Genomic DNA, 17629 nt, shown 5'->3' with positions numbered 1-17629 from the left:
GGTGTTGCTGAAAATTGTGCTTTGTGCATATATACCCGCAGTACCTTACGCCATGGTTAAGGTAAAGTTGGCGCACTGACTGTTGGACGATTGAATGAGGAAGTAAGCGGATGTTCTTTAGCAGGGGGGGGGGGGGGGGGGGTATGCTACTTCCGGTTTTGTTCTTCAATCTTAATGTTACATCCTGTTCCATGATGAGGGAGGGGTCCGGTGGAGCAAAACCTTATCTGCATAATTTGTGGTATTAGAGGATGTCTCAACACACTGCCACTAGATGCAGTGGGGTATCCAGAGCGAAAAGGTGGCCCGGAACAATAAAGTGTGTGTGTGTGTGTGGGGGGGGGGGGGTATTTATTTACGTCAATGTTTTCTTTTTTGTGTGTGTGTGTGTGTGACAGCACGTGCAGTCGTCAACACACTCAGTGTCGACGCTCGAATGCCGCGCGGTCGCACAAACGACTTAAAAATTTCGTACGTGTACGTGCTTAGTTCCAGAAACAGTGCTTGCGTTGTAGCGAATGCACATATTCCCACAAGTTCCCCTGGCAATTGCACTATGCCAGCCCCAGTAAAGATTTTGCCTTCTTCCGGAACACGGCTCGCCTGCTCACTACTCTACGCTTGTCTACCCTCGGATCTGCGAAGCGTCACTGTACGACTGCCGCTGTTGATTTGTTATTGTTTTATATGTTTTCGTTCCGACGTCGGCGTCACATTATCTGGGATGGCCTTTCCCGCATATTTCCTAGTGTTGCAGAAAAGCCGACTCAAGCGCCGCGGGTTGGCGCGGACCATTACGGAGGCGCCGACGTATAGTTAAAGGGACACTGCAGCGGTTTTCAAATGTACCAATACTATAGGCTTTTGAAGTAGATTATTTGGTGATCATGCTTACGAAGTTATTTTTTCGATTATGCATAAAACACCTGCGCAATCTTCGACTGAAAGCGCGCAATTGAAATTTTCTGCGCCCCGCGCGTCTGCTACAGAGGAGGAAAGGGGAGGGAGCAACTTCGCTTCTCCGTCCATCGTGACGTCACCGTGAGGAGCCGGACGCATTCAGAGCCAACAGAGGAGGTTTTCGGCGTGCGCTGTTCCCCGTTTTGCGTGCAGTGCGGCGTTGCTGAGAACAGAGATAAATTCAAGCCGACCAAAGGAAACATTCTATTCGAACCATTTTCGTAACTGTGAATAGTACATGCAGTTTGTTCCTGATGCGATTTCTATATGGCTTTGACAAAAAGGCATGGCTGAACCATGACTCGGTTCCTCCTGTTTCCTTGTACAAACCAGTCAGGACAGTCATCTGCGATCCGTTCATGCACTGCAATTTCATGATGGGACGGTCAGACAGCATCGGCGCATGGTTGTATTCGCGTGTCTCGTTGTTGTTGTTGTTGTTGGTGTTTTTTTTTTTTTTGTTTTTTTTTTGCGCAAAAGCTTCGCGCAACGGCTTCTGTGCTAAACATGAACAACTTATCAGTAGCACGCGCTGATGATTTTTGCGAGCTAGCAGATGATTAAGAGTCCACTGCTGTGTCGAAGCTAGGTTGTGAAGACTGCGATACCTTTTCCAGCACGGCACGTGCCTGATATGGGCGTGGAACCCTTACGGGAGCATTATTAGAAGATAAGGAGATGTACTGCTCAGAGGTTTCCTTCGGTGCGTCCAAGCAATCAATCACCGAAGTTGTTCATATGTGGCCTTGCGATTTTGCACCCGTTGCTGCCTCGTCATTCCTGTCTTGTTTGGGGACGCACATTAAGTTGGAAATGAAAACGACGAAGCTCTTGTAAGAAAACACATTTCGGAACAAGGTTTTCTTATGAAGGTATGGGTGCGGAAGAGCTGCAGCTTGGCTATCAACATACGTCAGCCGTCAATTCACTAAACGTGTGTTGTAACAGTACAATAGAAAGGAAAGGCTTTCAACGTCTGCTAAATGTCGTATGACTCAAGCAGAATTCTGCGCGCATTTGACTTTGTCTACAATTGCCCCTTCAATGCCTCGCATGCATTGTTGAGCTCGCAACCGCGCTTCGCTTATTGTTCATTTGTCTGGTGGCACCTGTGTACTGCTTCACCCTTTCTATAAAATTTTTCGTTCCCCCAAGGTACCACGACTGGCACTCAAAGCAGGATTTGGTACACCAAGCTTTGGGTTCATTTTTCGAAACATTGACCTTTCGGGCGGGGCGAGAGGCCTGAGACGGAGGTAGTGGGCTAGGGCATTGTTCGTTGCCCTTCCTTCTCAGGAATATGCGGGCCGAGGCTTCACTGAGGGCCATGTAGTTTCTGCTAATAATGACGCACACTACTTTTCAAAATGCCTCACTGTAACCAAAGCAAGTTTTCATGCTAAATCTACGCTCCCCACAACGGAAGTGCTGCATCGTTTGTGGGCGTATCTGGTACGCATACATGCTGTAAAAATCCCGATGGTCATTCGTGTGGAAATGGCATGCCATAATGACATTCACAAAGCCGCAGAGAGCTGCGATCATCGCAGCGCAGCGAAGGAGCCGCATCGTCAGCTTCCCCTGTCCTCAGAATGTCGTCACGCGACGTCATGGCCAATCACGGGCGGCGGCGCGACCCGCGGTGAGCCCCGTCGCGCGGGCTACGTATTTCTGCCGAAAAAATGCTATTTCTGCTTTCTTCTGCCTAAATTTAATCTGATATTCGAGTTCGCAGCATGCAAAACTATGGCTTTCTGCTGAAAGCCCAACTTTTGCAAAAAGTGCTGCAGTGTCCCTTTAAAAAGCTGGCACCCGACATGCCATGTCCATATAGCCTGGATAACTGAAACGCAATTGCAACGTATATTGATTTCAGAATTACTGCCGTTGCCAGTTAATTGTTTTTCGATCACAGCGTGAAAATTTAATGTGCTTGCTGACACCAATAGGTATAACTAAAAGCAAATTGAGAAAATAGCACTGGATATAGCATACACTATAGTTTCACTGAAATATTCGCGGTCATTAAGAAAATACAGCAAACTGAGGCATGCGCAGAAAAGAGTGCATGTAAAATAGAAAAAGAGAGGGAGGATTCGTTGCTTTTAATATGCAAAATGCGTCAAAAGCGGAGTATGCGTTAACACACTTGTTCACTCACAAGCTCCCGTAGCTTCTCAATCTCTGGACCTGTGGCAGACGCCACCTCCGGAGTCAGCCAAGAAAGCTTCGCTAACTTTCGAAGGAAGCGGACCGAACCCTTTAGTTTGGTGCGGTTTCGGTTAACAGCGCCAAGGGCTTCTCTGAGCATCAGCACCCCGCATGCCAGCCCAAGGTGACTGTTTAGTTGTCCCACTGTGTAAATATCATGGACCCGCCTCTTCGCTTCCTCGTCTCTGCAAAAACTTATTATATACAGCGCCGTATTAGTGGCTAGTGTCAAACAGTCCAGTGGCGTACCATCAGCGCTGTTCATGGCGGGCACGGGAAAGCTAGCTACAGGCGACTGCTGTATGTTCTGTGCCTCATATTCCGTTCGTACCTGTTCCGGAGGTAAATAATCTGGCACAAATCCCGCACTGGCTTGGAGGGGCACGTTTTGCCGAGAAGGAAAGAACTCATATACGCCAATTACGTCGTCATCGTCAAATGGTGTCGATGGCATGGATACAGTCTCTCGCTCCCAGGAATTCAATTCTGCACACTGATCAGCATGCGCAGACCTGCTTTCACCGAGTACACTGCCATCGTCATACTCATACGGTGTCGGTGGCATTGACACAGTCTCTTTCTCCCAGAAATTTAATTCTGCGCTCTGAGCAGCAGGCGCCGGCTCTACCGCACCGCTGGTCCCTGTGTTAAGATCGAAAGCTTGCACAACGTTCTCTCCTTGAACTTCGTGCATGCTGCTTGCACTTGCACTATTTCCGCCAGAATGCCTCATTAACCACTGAATGACCATGTTATTAACTTCCTCTCGTAGAAATGGTACCATTGGTTGACCAAGAGGAGTCTTGCATTCTGGGCGCTCATCTGCTTCATGATAGTGTGAGCCAAGTTCGATTACATTCATTTCAGTCTTCTCTTCGTCCGCAGTGGGGAGCGGAACAGTTGGACCTTGTCGACCACAGGGCCGGTTAGGTGCGTCGGCTTCTTGAACTTGTGCTGTACCATCAGAAATATCAGGAGGACATTCTTCCGTTATAACCGTGCTAATATCAGCCATAGGTGAAGGCAGTGGATGATCAGGAGTTAGGCTGACGTCCACTGTTACCTTCGTAAGGGACCAGTCATCTTTCGGGTCTTTCTTTACTACCACTTGCTTTGAAGCAGCGTCAGAATGTGAGTTGATCCCCTTCTCCCTTCTGCCTGTGCGCCTTGATTTGACCTGATGGCCACTGCTGAGATGCTTGTCGGTTTTTAAGTGAGCAGATGCATGAGACTTGGCAGCTTCTGAATTACTGCGCTCCCTCTTACGCTTGTGGGCGCAACGTTTCGACTTGTCATGCGATTTAGGGCGACCTTTGTTGTGCTTCATCATGGCGCCAGAAACGGATGGTGCATCCGTGGCTCCACTAGTATGCATTGCGGCGGTCGCGGAATTGTGCAGCCTAGTTTCCGATACACGGCGCCTTCTGGTCCGAGATTCACTGCGACGTCTCGTCCTCGATGTGCTGCGACGTCTCCTTCTCGATTTACTGCGACGTCTCGTTGGAGATTCACTGCGCCTTCGACGCCTTTCGTCGCCTTCTCTTCGGCGCGTACTCTGTCGCTTGTTGCAAGCCTTACTGAGGACGCTGCGCCGCAAGTTGTGCGTCCGCGTGTCCTTGCTTGCGTCGCCGCTAATCCTTTCATTTGCCGATGACACTGTCTTGCGTGGTTGGAGTGTCCTGTGCGGCAGACGACGCTGCTGCTCTTGAGAACTCCCTGGGGTACTGCCCGGGCCGCTCTGCACTTGTGACTGGTATAGCAGGTGACGTCGCCGCTCCTGGGGCCGCGGTGGAGAGTTTTCTGGACGACGGTACTGAAAATTCTGCGATGACGTGTGCGGCGACGTCACGATGTTTTCTTGGCGTCTGTGAAATCGAAGATTTTGAACGCCACAAGCGTAAAGCGGCAGTTGGGCTTGTGGAGCGCGGATCGTGTGCTGTTGCCAGCCACCTCGGCCGCGATAATACTGACCAGTGAAGGGCATTCTGCAGCCCTGTCCTCGCTGGAACCTGTACGGCGGCGGCATAGTAGAAGTGGGCCCACCCGTGAAGAAAGGTCTCCACGGTCGGGGCCCGTCATTAGCACTGGGTTGTGTTGGCCGCCAGGCAGGACGAAACCATGGTCGGCAGCTACCATGTAGTGGCCGCGTGGTACCTCGAAAGGGCGTCGATGAGGGGCCGGGGTCTTCAGAGGCGCTGACGCTACGACCAACGTCGAAGAAATCTGCAGCATAGCTGAGGTAGCGCTGCACTACAGCAGGAGCGACCTCACTCTCCTTGGCAATCGTTGCGGTACTCGGGCGTGGTTTGCTGGGTTCCATGAATGGCTTCCACGTCACCCGTTCTTCCTGCATCTACCGAGAGCAAATCAAGCCGCGCGTGCTCGCAGCTTGGCACGTGCCCGCCATGCGCTGCGAGCGGAGGTCGTCTTCTTCGTTAGCTTACGGAGTTTTGGCAGCACTGCGATTCAGGCGGCCTCGCAGCCAAAAATTGCAACAAAAAATTACTTGTTTGGATCGAATCGTAACGGGCGCCGAGTGACGTCAAGTGTTCCCACAGATGACCGCAATTTGAGAGCTGCTTCCAGAATCTCAATCCTAAACAAGGTTTACCTGGAGAATTAAGCGCCGCTGTACCTTATGTGTAGGGGAGGCTGAAAATGTTTAAAATATGGTCGTTCTTTAATTGTTGCATGTATGATAGTTTATACTATTGTTTTGTGACAGCATGGCAATCTGAACGTCTGCCGCCTTTGATTTCTTCATGTTTTTTTTTTCTTTCTCAGAGGGACGGAGACGGCACGCTTCACTCTTGTGTTCGTCTCTGCCAGGGGCCGAGGGGCACAAAGGGTAAATAATCGGGCACAAATCCCGCACTGGCTTGGAGGGGCACGTTTTGCTGAAAGCCCAACTTTTGCAAAAAGTGCTGCAGTGTCCCTTTAATGGGAGCTTTCAGGCCAGAGAAAGTGCCCGGCATTATTGTAAGAGGATTGGGTGGAGCTGAAATTGACACGTAGGTGCTAAATTTCGAGCAACGCGATACGTAAAATGCGATGGTGTCGAGAGGCGAGCCCATTTTGTGCAGAATGTGCCCTGCGTAGGCATTTCCCATAAGGCTCCTCTATTTTTTTAAAGGTAGCGACAGGTCTTGATCCAGCCGCCCCTCCCTCCGATTGGCCGGTTGGCAGCACGTGACCTCTTCGCCGCCAAGCTCCGCCCAAAGGGTCCAGCGGTGTTCGCTGCGCCGCTGGAATGCACGGCGGTCTGCGCTTGCCAGCGTGGTATTGGCCGATTAGTTAAGTAAACAGTACTTCACATGCCTCTATTGCATTTTTAGGAGTGTATATGCAGTACTTAACGTTTAAGCGGACGCAAAAATTACATCTCTGAACTCAAATCTTGAAGCGTGCGTGAGACATGCGGCTGCGCCGGGCTGCTGAGCTTTCGACTGCCGGAACCGTGCGGAAGACGGCAAAAAGTCATTTTACGTTCTTCGCGGTGACAATAATAGCAACAGAAGGAAGCTATGGCCTCATGACATCGGGCGTAAGATTTTTATGGCCACGGAAAACATCCGACTATGCGAATGGATTTCTGTCTGCTTAAAAAGCCGTTCGCTTGCCCGGGATGACCTTTATTTTGGCATATGCTATTTCATGAGCAAAATATCAAAAACGTTATGACTATGTAGTCATTACTTGTACTGCGGATGTCTAGTGAAAAGTCACTGCCGTTTCTAGCCCCCTTACTTTCCCGAACAGATCAGGACTGCAATATTACGCGTGGAATCAATGCTGTCAAAATGCTCAGAATGAAAACCCAATGCTTGATAATGCTTATTACGAAAATTTAGTCCGTACAATTGATCAGTTAATGGATATAAATGAAAAATGAAACATTGGAAAAGGAGGAGGGTGCAAATGTGTCAAAGTGATCGAAATGGAAAGTCAATTTTTGCCAATGCTAAATATCGGTGTATAAAATTAAAAAATTAAAACGAAAATTTGTACCATAAAAAGTGTAAAAACAACCGTGTGTGTGAAACGCTATTGAGCCATTGTTTTAACGGAGGAGTCTCGCAGCGTTGCATCGAATGCAAACAAGTTCCGCTGAACGCGCACAGGGACTCGTCAAGTTTCAAGAGGCGGCATCTAAGTTTACTGGTGATATTATTGCCTGACAGGCTATAAGGAAACCAATATAAAACATATAAAGAATAGAAAAGTGAGAAAACATTATCCGTGAGCTTTGCATCGCATCATACCAGATTTTTTTTTTGTATTTGTATTTGTAGGAAGATATACATGCGTTGGTAATGCGCAGCTACAGAGAAACTGACTTTTTCTGCAAAATAAAGCTATCGGAATACTGTGTAAACGAAATAAACTCGAGCCAAGAAAAGTGTGTAAAACGGAGTGTACCCGAACGGTTACAAACGCAATGACGCACTTATTTCATCATAGCTTTGTGCGCAACGACGTTCTCAAAGGTTGCAAAAAAATCGGTCTTAGTGAAAACCCGGTTTTTTTAGTGAAAAAACGAGCCCAATAAGCTTACTGAAATATCGTTTCTACTTCAAGTTCGCTACTAATTTCAAAGCATATTAATGAATAGTTTCCTAGCCGCTGTACTGAGAAGAACGGTTCAGAATAATGAGCTGACTCGTTTAACGCACGCGTTTTTTTGTTGTTGTTGTTTTTTTTTACTTTTATGCTGCACACGCATATTTAAGTTATTATTCCTGTCTTTTGAAGTTTCCTGAGCAGCAGAGGACACAAATCTGTTGAATTCGCCGGTTTATGTGCGCACCAAGCGCGGCTTCATGAGTACGCGGTATACGCTCGAAAGAGGTCCACGCGTCGTCTGCTAGCGCTGCCCCTGGACCCCTCGAGAGGGCGCTAGTGTAGTTGTCGCTACCTTTAGAGAAATAGAGGAGCCTTAATTTCCCAACGTTCACAAGGACCTCTTTCGGACGGGCGGCGACAATCGGTCCGTTCGATGTCGCATCGTGCGTCGGTCTGCTGTGCAGGGTGGCGACAAATGGGGGGGGGGGGGGGGGGGGATTCGTTGCGGCGTAACGCACTAGGGTATACGCATTTGTTGCTGCGCTAAGCCTACATTTTCAGATTTTAAAAGTTTAATGCGCGTGTGTGTCACGCGAGGTTGTTCGTCGCAAAAAAAAAAAAAAAAAAAAAAAAGTCAGACTTGCTTGTATATTTCTCGCCTATGGCCGAAATGGTGCACAACGTCTGCGAGCGTTTCGTGACCTCACCAGCTGTATAAGCGCGTCGGAATGACAGCGCTCTATGCTCTCAAAAGCAGAGCAGAAAAAAGAAAAGCTGCCCCTTATGCCGGTCTCTATATTCAGCAAGATTTATTTAATGATATCGCATGCTAACCTCTTATACTGTCTCGATACATTTTCCTTTCCGAGCATATGCTTTTTAGACGGAAACGAGTTATTGTGAAGCTTCAACTCTTGACTTCGAAGAATGGCACGCACTCAGACATGAGGCTGTCGTTTATTGCTCGGTGGTTTGTGTCATTCGTCTTCTTCTGGTTGACGTTCGAGTATTTAAGGTGGAGTGGGACTCGAATATGGTTTTCGAGAATTGGCTATAGAATAGTCGTCATAAATGCTCTTGTTATGAAATTTGCTAGCTACCAGTCTTCTAAATGTATGCAGTTCGAATTGGAGCACAAGCGTAGATAGAAGTTTTGCCTAGTATTTATCTATTTTTATTTTACTTTTTTTTTACACTTATGTAATTTTTTTTTTCAAAATCTACTAGGCTGAAGAAGTCCTTCAAAATTTTTTTCACGGGGATGTAAATGGTTATGTTGCACAACCGCGACTCGGATTATTCGCTTTAAGCATTATTTATCGTTTTTTGCCTCCTCGGGGCGATAAGAATGTAATCTTGGAAGGTTTTTTCATTCGTAAAAGTAGAAATTGGCTTGGACAATATAAATGCTAGTGCTTATGCAAAAGGCATTAATTGACGCCCGTGGAAAATTTTGTTTGCTTGCACCTTATAGGTTCTGAGATAAAATACATAAACCTCCAAAAACCCGTTCTGAGAGAAGGGCAGTTAAAGAATCTGGAAAACCGTCCACATTTCTTCTCTACGTAACAATTATACAAAAAAAAAAAAAGAAGGCACTTCTAAATTCGATAATACCTACTCGTGAGGTTGTTTCTAAGCGATTGATTTCATTTATATATATATATATATAATATTGTTTTTGCAAATTGCAAGTATCCACAGAATATTTCCACCTTTCCGCTCGTCGTCACTTCATAAAGCTATCAAAAGACATTTTTGAGCATTTTCGCGATACCTAAGTGTAATATAGTTACTGGAAGCTAAATGAATGCTCTATCAAAATGTTGAAAAATATACCAATAGACGTTTTTGACAGAGCAAAGTCTTACGGCGCCTTAAGTTAATTCATTTCTACTTGTGTAAGGCACTTTTGAGGCAATTCGACGATATTCGTGGGTTCGAGTGTATTGATGCTCGTTTGAAGCTTACCAAATCGTCTAACGTGTCGCAGAAAAGCCGGCGTTGTCGGTGTATGACTTTACGGCCATGGACGAAAAATCCCGATGGGATCAAAGAATTAATAAAGTTCAGGAACATTCAAACAGAACTTTTTCCTGGGGTAGTTGGTCCATTCTGACTAGAAATAAAGCAGCGCTGATGAAGTTGCCCGAAGGCGAACTTCCTGTAACTTCATTCGCACTGCTTTACCCATGTCATTCGGAAACATGTCAAGGAGTGTTCCGATTGAGGCAAAAATGTTTAAGACGTTCCTGTAACCAAAGGGAAGTGTAACTGAGCTGAAGAGAAAATTGTGTTACAGTCAGGACCTCCGGTTTGCGGGATGCGTATACGCTGCACATACATAGGCCGCGATAACTCGGGTGGAGCTGAGTAAAGGCGGAACTAGTGAATTCTGTGGTCATTGATGTGGTTATTTTACCAAAAGCAACCGAGCAGCTGCTGCCGGAGAAGGCTCGAGGCCGAGCAGCGACGCTGCGCTATCCAGCAGTGGCCCGCGAGAGGATAACGAAAATGAAATGGCTGAACGTTTTTATTAGTTCCGAAGTAGCCCCGCCATGTGGGCGTTGTGTAAGTGAGGCAAATAAAAAAAGCCTGTCTATATAATCAGTCGAGCACGCCGCACTGTTACATTCGATGAAGGGACCCTTTACCAGAAGATAAGAGTGAAGCATAGCCGCGTCGACTCCAGAATCGTGAAGGTATGTTAACAAAGTCAGGAGAGTGGCTAATATGACGTCAGTCAATTCGCGCATTTCAAAACAGTTTATTGCTTTATGAAACAAGGGTATCTTCACAAGTGTTATTCGCGTTTCGCTGAAATGTTTTCGGCAAAAAAAATTCTTCGACCATGGATTTGTTATTCAAATTTATGTGCTGGAAAAGTGCAGTTGCATAGCTTTTACGTCGTGTATTTCCTAATATTTTAGACTTTATAGTTTTTACAGAGAAAGCCTAGTGAAAGCCTCTTCCCGGCGCAGTTACAAAAAAAAAAAAAAAAAAAAAAAAAAAAGGTGTTTGTTTCGAATCAAACGCTGCAAACTACAAGAATGGCGACTGCATCGGTGCTCAAGTAAACAACCTCATGAGCACCTACTTGCCATTGGCTCGTTCAGTTTCAAGAAAGGGAATATGGATAGATGGAGGCCAAAGAGACGGGGCGTTTGAAGGAGAGAGACTTCGAGCAAAAGGAAAATCAGAATGCACTGCAAGCAAAGATGCCTCCCGGCTTGTACTGGCGCCTGAGTGAGCGCCGTCAACCACAGTGGCTTCAATATTTTGTGGAGTATCCAGTAACGTTAAAATGCACGATACACCAAAAATGTATTTTCGATGCCGATACGCCGATACTTTTATTTTCAGCACTCGATACCTGCTACTGATACTCAAAATGTATTTAAAGATAGTATCGAAGATACATGTATATTCGATACTGCCCATGACTGTTGTAGAGGCCAGGAGAGAAAAAGAAAGAGAAGTAGGCCATTGTGTGAGTGTTCTGTGCAGTATACGAACCGAACTTTTTTTTTTTTTATCACCGCGTGGTTTCCGCCTACGGCTGCTAAATGTTTTATAATTGATTTTTTTTTTTCTCGCCGCTTTTGGTTTCAACCCTTAAGCGATAGCTGTGACGTTGAAGTCGTCTAAGTGAATGATACAAAAACTGCGGTATGATCGCTGCTGCTTCACTCGTTGTGATCCCTGTTCTTAAAGCAGGCTGGCTGTAGCGTTGCGGTGAATTAAAACGACAAAGGAAGGATTATATTGCAGTTTGTTTTTGTTTTTTCATCCCTCACGGCTTAACTTTGACGTCATAGCCGTTGCTTGGCTGTTGAAGCTAAAACCGAAACAGATGAGAAAAAGAATTCGGTCATAAATGTTTCAGCGGTCGTTGGTAAATAGCACGTGGTGATCTGTGTAATCCTGTATGCATAATTACAAAGAGTAAAACACGCAGCCAAGAATTAGGTGTCTGTGCTGCTTTAAGGGCGTGGCTTAAGTGTCCTCCAAGTTTTGTTCTGGCTTTTAAAACGATGACTCGCCGATTGAAGTCGCAATCTCGAGGCTTCTCCTTACAGCATCAAATCAGTGCGGAGAAACTAGGCGATAACGTGATTGTGGAGCGCTTCCGGTATCCGCTGCCTTTGCCCACACCCTGCCGTCTATTGTCTGCGTTGGTTCTTGCAGGCGTTTGTGTGTGGGAAATGTACAGCTGCTTTAGATAACGCGATCATCGGGCTCCCTAACCTCCGCTGTGTTCCGCGGGTACACCTAAACGGCGCCGCAGCTTAATTCACCGATTGCGTCATCACTTAAAGCGGTAGTACAAAAAGACTTCGCGTGCTTTACCTGCAGCTCTCACACATTGGACCCCTGTAAGTTCGTCGAGAAGAGAGGTGTCGCTGGAGAAAGATTTGATGTTGGGAAAGGTTGAGGGTCACCAGAGAAGGGGTAAGCAGCGAACGCGATGGTTAGATGGCATCCTCGAGGCGCTGCAGATGAAGTTATGTGATGTTAGGAAGACAGTGAGAGACCGGAAAGCGTGGCGTGACATGGTCCACAGGGTCACGAAGAGTCGGACACGACTGAACGACTGAACTGAACTGAAGTTCGTCGAATTCCGGAACCTCCGCAGTTACCCTTTAAGCTTCGTTTTATGCGCGCCAAGGTCTCTGTGCACGGGTATTTTGTATGTTGTTGAAAGAGTCCACGACGTTGGGCTCAGTTGCCGCGGAAACAGTGAGCACTATCACGTGGGCCCACTAACGTTTGTCTCTTTCTTTTCTCCTGTGCTCTTTCAGACACAGCCTAGGCGTCATTGCCATCAAGGAAAACCTCGAGATATGCGACAGGGTGACGGCGTCGTCGTTCTGCAGGCAAGTTCTTTTTATCGCATACTCTGAGCAGTCTTGGACGGGCGCTCGTTCAGCCCTCAGTGCCAGTGTCCCGCAGACCGCTCGCACTCTTATTACTGCACGGAGCTCACGTACAGAGATCGATGTCAACATTTCGTAGTAGCCAGATCTTTCCGGTCGCAGTGTCACGCATCACCGTGAGAAAGTATATGTGAGGAATATAAGGTCAAGCGAATGTGCCACTGCCGGCCTGCATTCAACGGCTCCTCTTATATATTTTCTACCATATTTAGCGGGGAGAAAGAGTAGTTTTTTTTTTTTTTTTTTTTTGGGGGGGGGGGGTAAAAAAAAAAAAAAAAAAGATGCCTTTGATATCCTGGAAGCGGTGCGCATGGCAGAATACTACGCTGAAAGGGCAGAAGGGTGCGGCTAGGTGTGCTTGCGTCCCCCTCTCTGCCCCGAACCTTTTTCTAAAACTGCCTATTAGCTAACGAAATGTCTGCAATATTCCCAAGGTAAATATTCGGAAATGTACGCTCTGGAGAAACGCACTCAGTGCCCTCGAGCGATAAGTATGCCGACTGCTTTTATACTTTTTTTTTTTTTTCGCCCAAAGACAATCGTAGCAGAGTTTGCAGCATCGGCCTCCTTACGGCCAGCTGTCGCACGGCTGTGCAGCTTGCTCATGGCCTTTGTTCTGTGCGTGGACCGTTGCAGGAGGAGGCTCCCTGTCATCATGGTGCGAAACCAGATGGCGCAGCGCGTCAAGATGGCAACGCAGTACGTCGAGCAAGGGCGTATCCTTTCCGGCAAACGGCGCACGTGTGTACGGCGGTTGCAGCGGGGGCAGCGCATCGTTAGCTGCACGGGCTCTGCAGGAGGTCCGTCCGCGCCTGGATGCGCAAGAGGCGGCGAGGGGATGGCACGCAACGCGAGAGACTGTCAGAACTCCCCAGAGCCGTAATGCCGTTCGCTTAACGGGAAAGGAATTTTTGCCTTTAGGTGTCCATCCTGTGCCGGCCAGATATGGGCGGGAGCAAATTTGTTGTCGCGTCCCGTTTCGATACCAGGGCGGAGTGGTGGTTTTGTATTGTAGCTTTGGTCGCGATGCGTAGGCCCGCTTGTCAGGAGTATAAGACTCAGATGACGGGCACCTACTGCCGTCTGCGTTTTGTTATGAACGGCACCCCCTTGTATTGCATGCTCGGCCCGCCGACGCGGTCTGCAGGACAAACATAAAATTCAAAATGGAGAGGTCAACGTAGATGCTAAATTTCCTGCAGGGAGTGGTCTGAAAAGGTGTTTCTCGTCGTTTGGTATGTTGTCGTTTTTTTGTTTTTGTTTTAACTGTTTACAGATCATTATTTTAAACCATGCCAGAGATATACTGGAGCAGTTCGTGCAGGTGGGTTGTACAGGTAGAGCAGGGGTACGTGATATAGGCGTCCGTGATGAAACGATTAATTAAATAAAGCTTGGTAATGAACTTTTTGCTTTCAAGGTCTCACATTATATTGAGAACTTCAAGGCTGTCATCATGAGTCCTAGTTTTTACATTTTCTCCATCCGCAATTTATTTCGAAAGATTTCACGTCGAATATACGCATTTTTACTCGTTAAGTTGGCTTCTCGCACATTTCTAAAATGTAATCGCCAGGCGCACGCCTGGAGATCTGCTTCTGCGGCATAAAATAGACAAACGGCTTCCGGATTTGATGTATTAAGAATCCGAGCAACGTCATTTTAAGTATGTGCGTTTCGGGAAGCCAAATTTCCGAGCTAAAAAAATAAAAGAAAATGCGTATATTTGACGTCAAATATTTCAAGCTGCATATCCGATAACGAAAATTTAAAAGCGGGACTCAACTACCTTGTTCACAGCCTTCAATTTCTTGGTATACTGTAACTTAATGACTGAATAAAAAGTTCATTGGCTCATTAATCAGTCACTGAGCTCTGTATCATAGTGTACGATCCAGCTACTCAGACACCGCACTGACGTATCTCTCGTAGTGTTTCAAATAACGACCTGTAAACAGCTAAAACAAAAGCTTGTGGGACATGGTAAGGAACAAAAGCGCGCAGACGCACCGACGCACGGCGCCCCGTTATGAGGACTACCGCTACTCGCGGTTACACGCATCGACCACGCGAAGGCAGCTTCGCTTTTGAACTTATAAACTCGTCATCGCGTTGCATGGGGGCGCAAAGGCAAATAAAATTCAACAATGCAGTCTAGAAGAGAAACGCCGTGTATTTAACTATTTCACTATTGTAGGGGTCACGAAGCTTCACCGCAGAACTTTGAGCCATCGCGCGCTTTGGCAAGGTCGGTGGGCAGGAGCACAGGCTTAATGGTTGTTGTGTGTTGTTGGCGAGGGCTTGCACAGTGTGCGGGTGTGTGCATAGGTTCTCTGGGCTACCCTCCTTGACGACGCCACTTTTCAGACGTGAGAATCGGGCCAGACGTGATCACTGATCCCGCGTTCTTGGTGTCCAGACAACTGGAGGACTTCGTCACGTGGACCGATTCTTCGGCCATCAAGAAGCACGTGGCCGAGTACAACGACATGGTGCGTATAGCTTTGGGAATAAAACTCTTACGCTAAGCGCAAATTTACGCTCTGCTGATGCCGTTTCGTTGTCTCGGAATGGTATACAGCAAACGCCACCTCGCTGACCGCCCGGTAGACCGAAAAAGGATGACGTTCGCCCAGCTTTGGGACCTGCAGCGGCTCTCGTAACCGTAACACCCAGTCGCGGTGATTGGAAGGTTGTCTGTCACTTGCAGAAAGCCGTGCGCCACGACGCCCGCCTGCGGCCTGCTGCCTGACGGTTTTTTTTTTCTTTTTTTTTAATTGCCCGCATTACAAAATGTCAGAGATTCCTTCAATGAAACGTGTGTATATAGCTAATTAATTATTGGAAGTGTGCCGAAAAAGCCAACCACACACCCGCCGAGTAAGGACCGGGATGCATGTATATACAGCCTCGAAACTAAACGGAGTTATACTCTTCTGTTCGCATTATAAATTTTGGTTAAAATTCGATAAAGAAATTTTGTCGCACAGATTGAGTCTCGGGTCGTTTCAGTGGGTGTCTCATTCGCAAAGTTTGCCGCGCGAATTCGGCAGCACGTCTTTGAACAAGGCGAGCGCTTTTGTCAATCATGATGTAACCTCAGCAAACAAAGGAAGTCGCTACATAAGACAAGGCACCAACTACTATAGCCTATATTGCTTCTCTACACTGTTGCAGAGCACTTCCTCGCCTCGTACCTACCCTCTGCTGCTACCGTTCAGTGGCCTTTTTTATTTATTTATTTATTTATTTTATTGTATATCAGCCGTTCCTTGCCCGCAAAGAGGCCATACGCGTCGTGGTGCCGAGCGTCGTGCACGCCCGGCTCGAACTCGAGCTCACGTGGATGGAAATAGTTCGCTGGGTCGAGCAGCCGCCGCCGCCGCATTATGAAGTGGACGCTTTTGGCGACTCTTTTTAAGAGGTGGGCCAGCAGCCGCGAAGTGGTGCGGCTGCATCGGAGCGCATGCGCGCCCCTGTTGCGGGCATCGATCTGGTCCTGTATCAGAAAGGCACTTCGTGTTTGGTGCATGCTTGTTTTCACTGTTTGCCATTCTCGTGGCCTCGTTGCGTGGAGCCACGGAGGGAGGAAATAAGTTACAGCAAAATAGCCGTATGGATTATTCCGCGGCCAGTGGACGACGCCACGCGCGGATAATCGTACACACGGTGGCGTCGGCCAACTTCAGTGTCGAGGCGGTATAGTTCTCTCGGTGCCAATGTGGTGCGCCCTTTTTTCTTTTCTTTTTCCTTTACTTAGTGAGGGGGGTTTAGCGAAAGTACCTCGCGTGTTCGCGCGGGATCGGTTCCAGTTATTGTTGAATTGCTGCTTGCTCTGCCTCGATCGAGTGTCGTATTCTGCGCGTCACGAGCTAAGTTTGCACTTTCCGATCATAACGGTCATGGGCACTTCCCTCGAGACCACAGGTTTTCTCACTAATGAATCAAGGTATATTGATCAGCCGTGTTGTCAATGAAGGCTTGTTCGGTACTCCTAGGCACATATACCTGAGCGAAATTAGAGGGGCGCCCGCAAGAGCCTGTATTCACCCGCATTTTTTGCACCTCATACCCAGGAATTCCGGACAAGCGCGTTATTTAAGCGGGAAATCTTCCCACTACACTTTTCCCGCATCATAAAACTACTCCATAACAATCAATATATCCGTATAGATCCTCCCTCGAGACTCTCTTTTTATTGTCAGAAACGCCAACGTTATTTTTTTCGTAAGAGAAGGGGGGGGGGGGGGGGGGGGCTGCCTTAGCTCTACTACTTGCAGAACAATATAGGACTGTTTGCAGGGAGAGTTGGTTAATGACTTGTCCTTTTCTTTCTTGTATCGTCTTCGTTGCGCCGTAGGGGTTTTCAAGCTGCAGGACAAGCTTAAAAGCAACATTTTTCCACGGTTGCCTCACAATTGAAAGCTATGTAAGTTCCACAAAGCTGGGTTTGGCGCGCTAACTCCAGTAGACCAGCGTTCTCACGCAGCTTTTTTTCATGGAAACTGGGCGCAAAATCACGTCGTTTAGGGATAATCGAGGCCCGGCTTACCCAGCAAATTGGGGGTACATGCTATGTTCCACATTATGTATTCGAGCTTCGGTGCAAAAAGCTTGATTTAACCGTGTCTTTTTTTTTTTTTTTTTTTTTTTCAGAGGGATGACTACGACCTCCTGTGAAGACGGGCTGAAGCAGTGCACATTGTAAATAGCGAAACTAAAAATTAAATCCTGCACGTGACTTCCATGCATTGCATGCATGTGACTCAGTGACTCCCAGGCTTTATGTTTCGATGATGACTTCCAATCATCATCTTTCGGTAGAGGCTAACTTATTTCACGCAGCAGTAAAGAGAGCGCTCTTCGTAATTGCGCTCCTTAACTCCTTTTTTTTTTTTTTTTCGGCGTCGTACGGTCCCATCCCTCATCGACGCACTCATAGTTCTGCGGTCTTCTGC

General features: G+C 47.3%; 1 protein-coding gene across 1 annotated transcript in view; it reads left to right on the top strand.

The window, feature by feature from the left end:
• Nucleotides 1-17418, top strand: part of LOC146202876 (U3 small nucleolar ribonucleoprotein IMP3) — a 43502-nt gene extending 26084 nt beyond the window's left edge. Inside the window, exons 3-6 of the mRNA XM_084588422.1 lie at nucleotides 12537-12611; nucleotides 13308-13387; nucleotides 15039-15163; nucleotides 17328-17418. Coding sequence (XP_084444548.1) covers nucleotides 12537-12611; nucleotides 13308-13387; nucleotides 15039-15163; nucleotides 17328-17351 — 304 coding nt within the window. The 3' untranslated portion in view covers nucleotides 17352-17418. The remainder of the gene's footprint in view (nucleotides 1-12536; nucleotides 12612-13307; nucleotides 13388-15038; nucleotides 15164-17327) is intronic.
• The last annotated feature ends 211 nt before the right edge of the window (nucleotides 17419-17629 follow it).

Source organism: Amblyomma maculatum, chromosome 1, assembly GCF_055883805.1.
Source record: "Amblyomma maculatum isolate TAMU_Amacu chromosome 1, ASM5588380v1, whole genome shotgun sequence".
In the NCBI taxonomy this organism is placed as follows: domain Eukaryota; kingdom Metazoa; phylum Arthropoda; class Arachnida; order Ixodida; family Ixodidae; genus Amblyomma; species Amblyomma maculatum.
The sequence above is the reverse complement of the archived record's forward strand: the minus strand, read 5'-3'. Positions and strand labels throughout refer to the sequence as shown.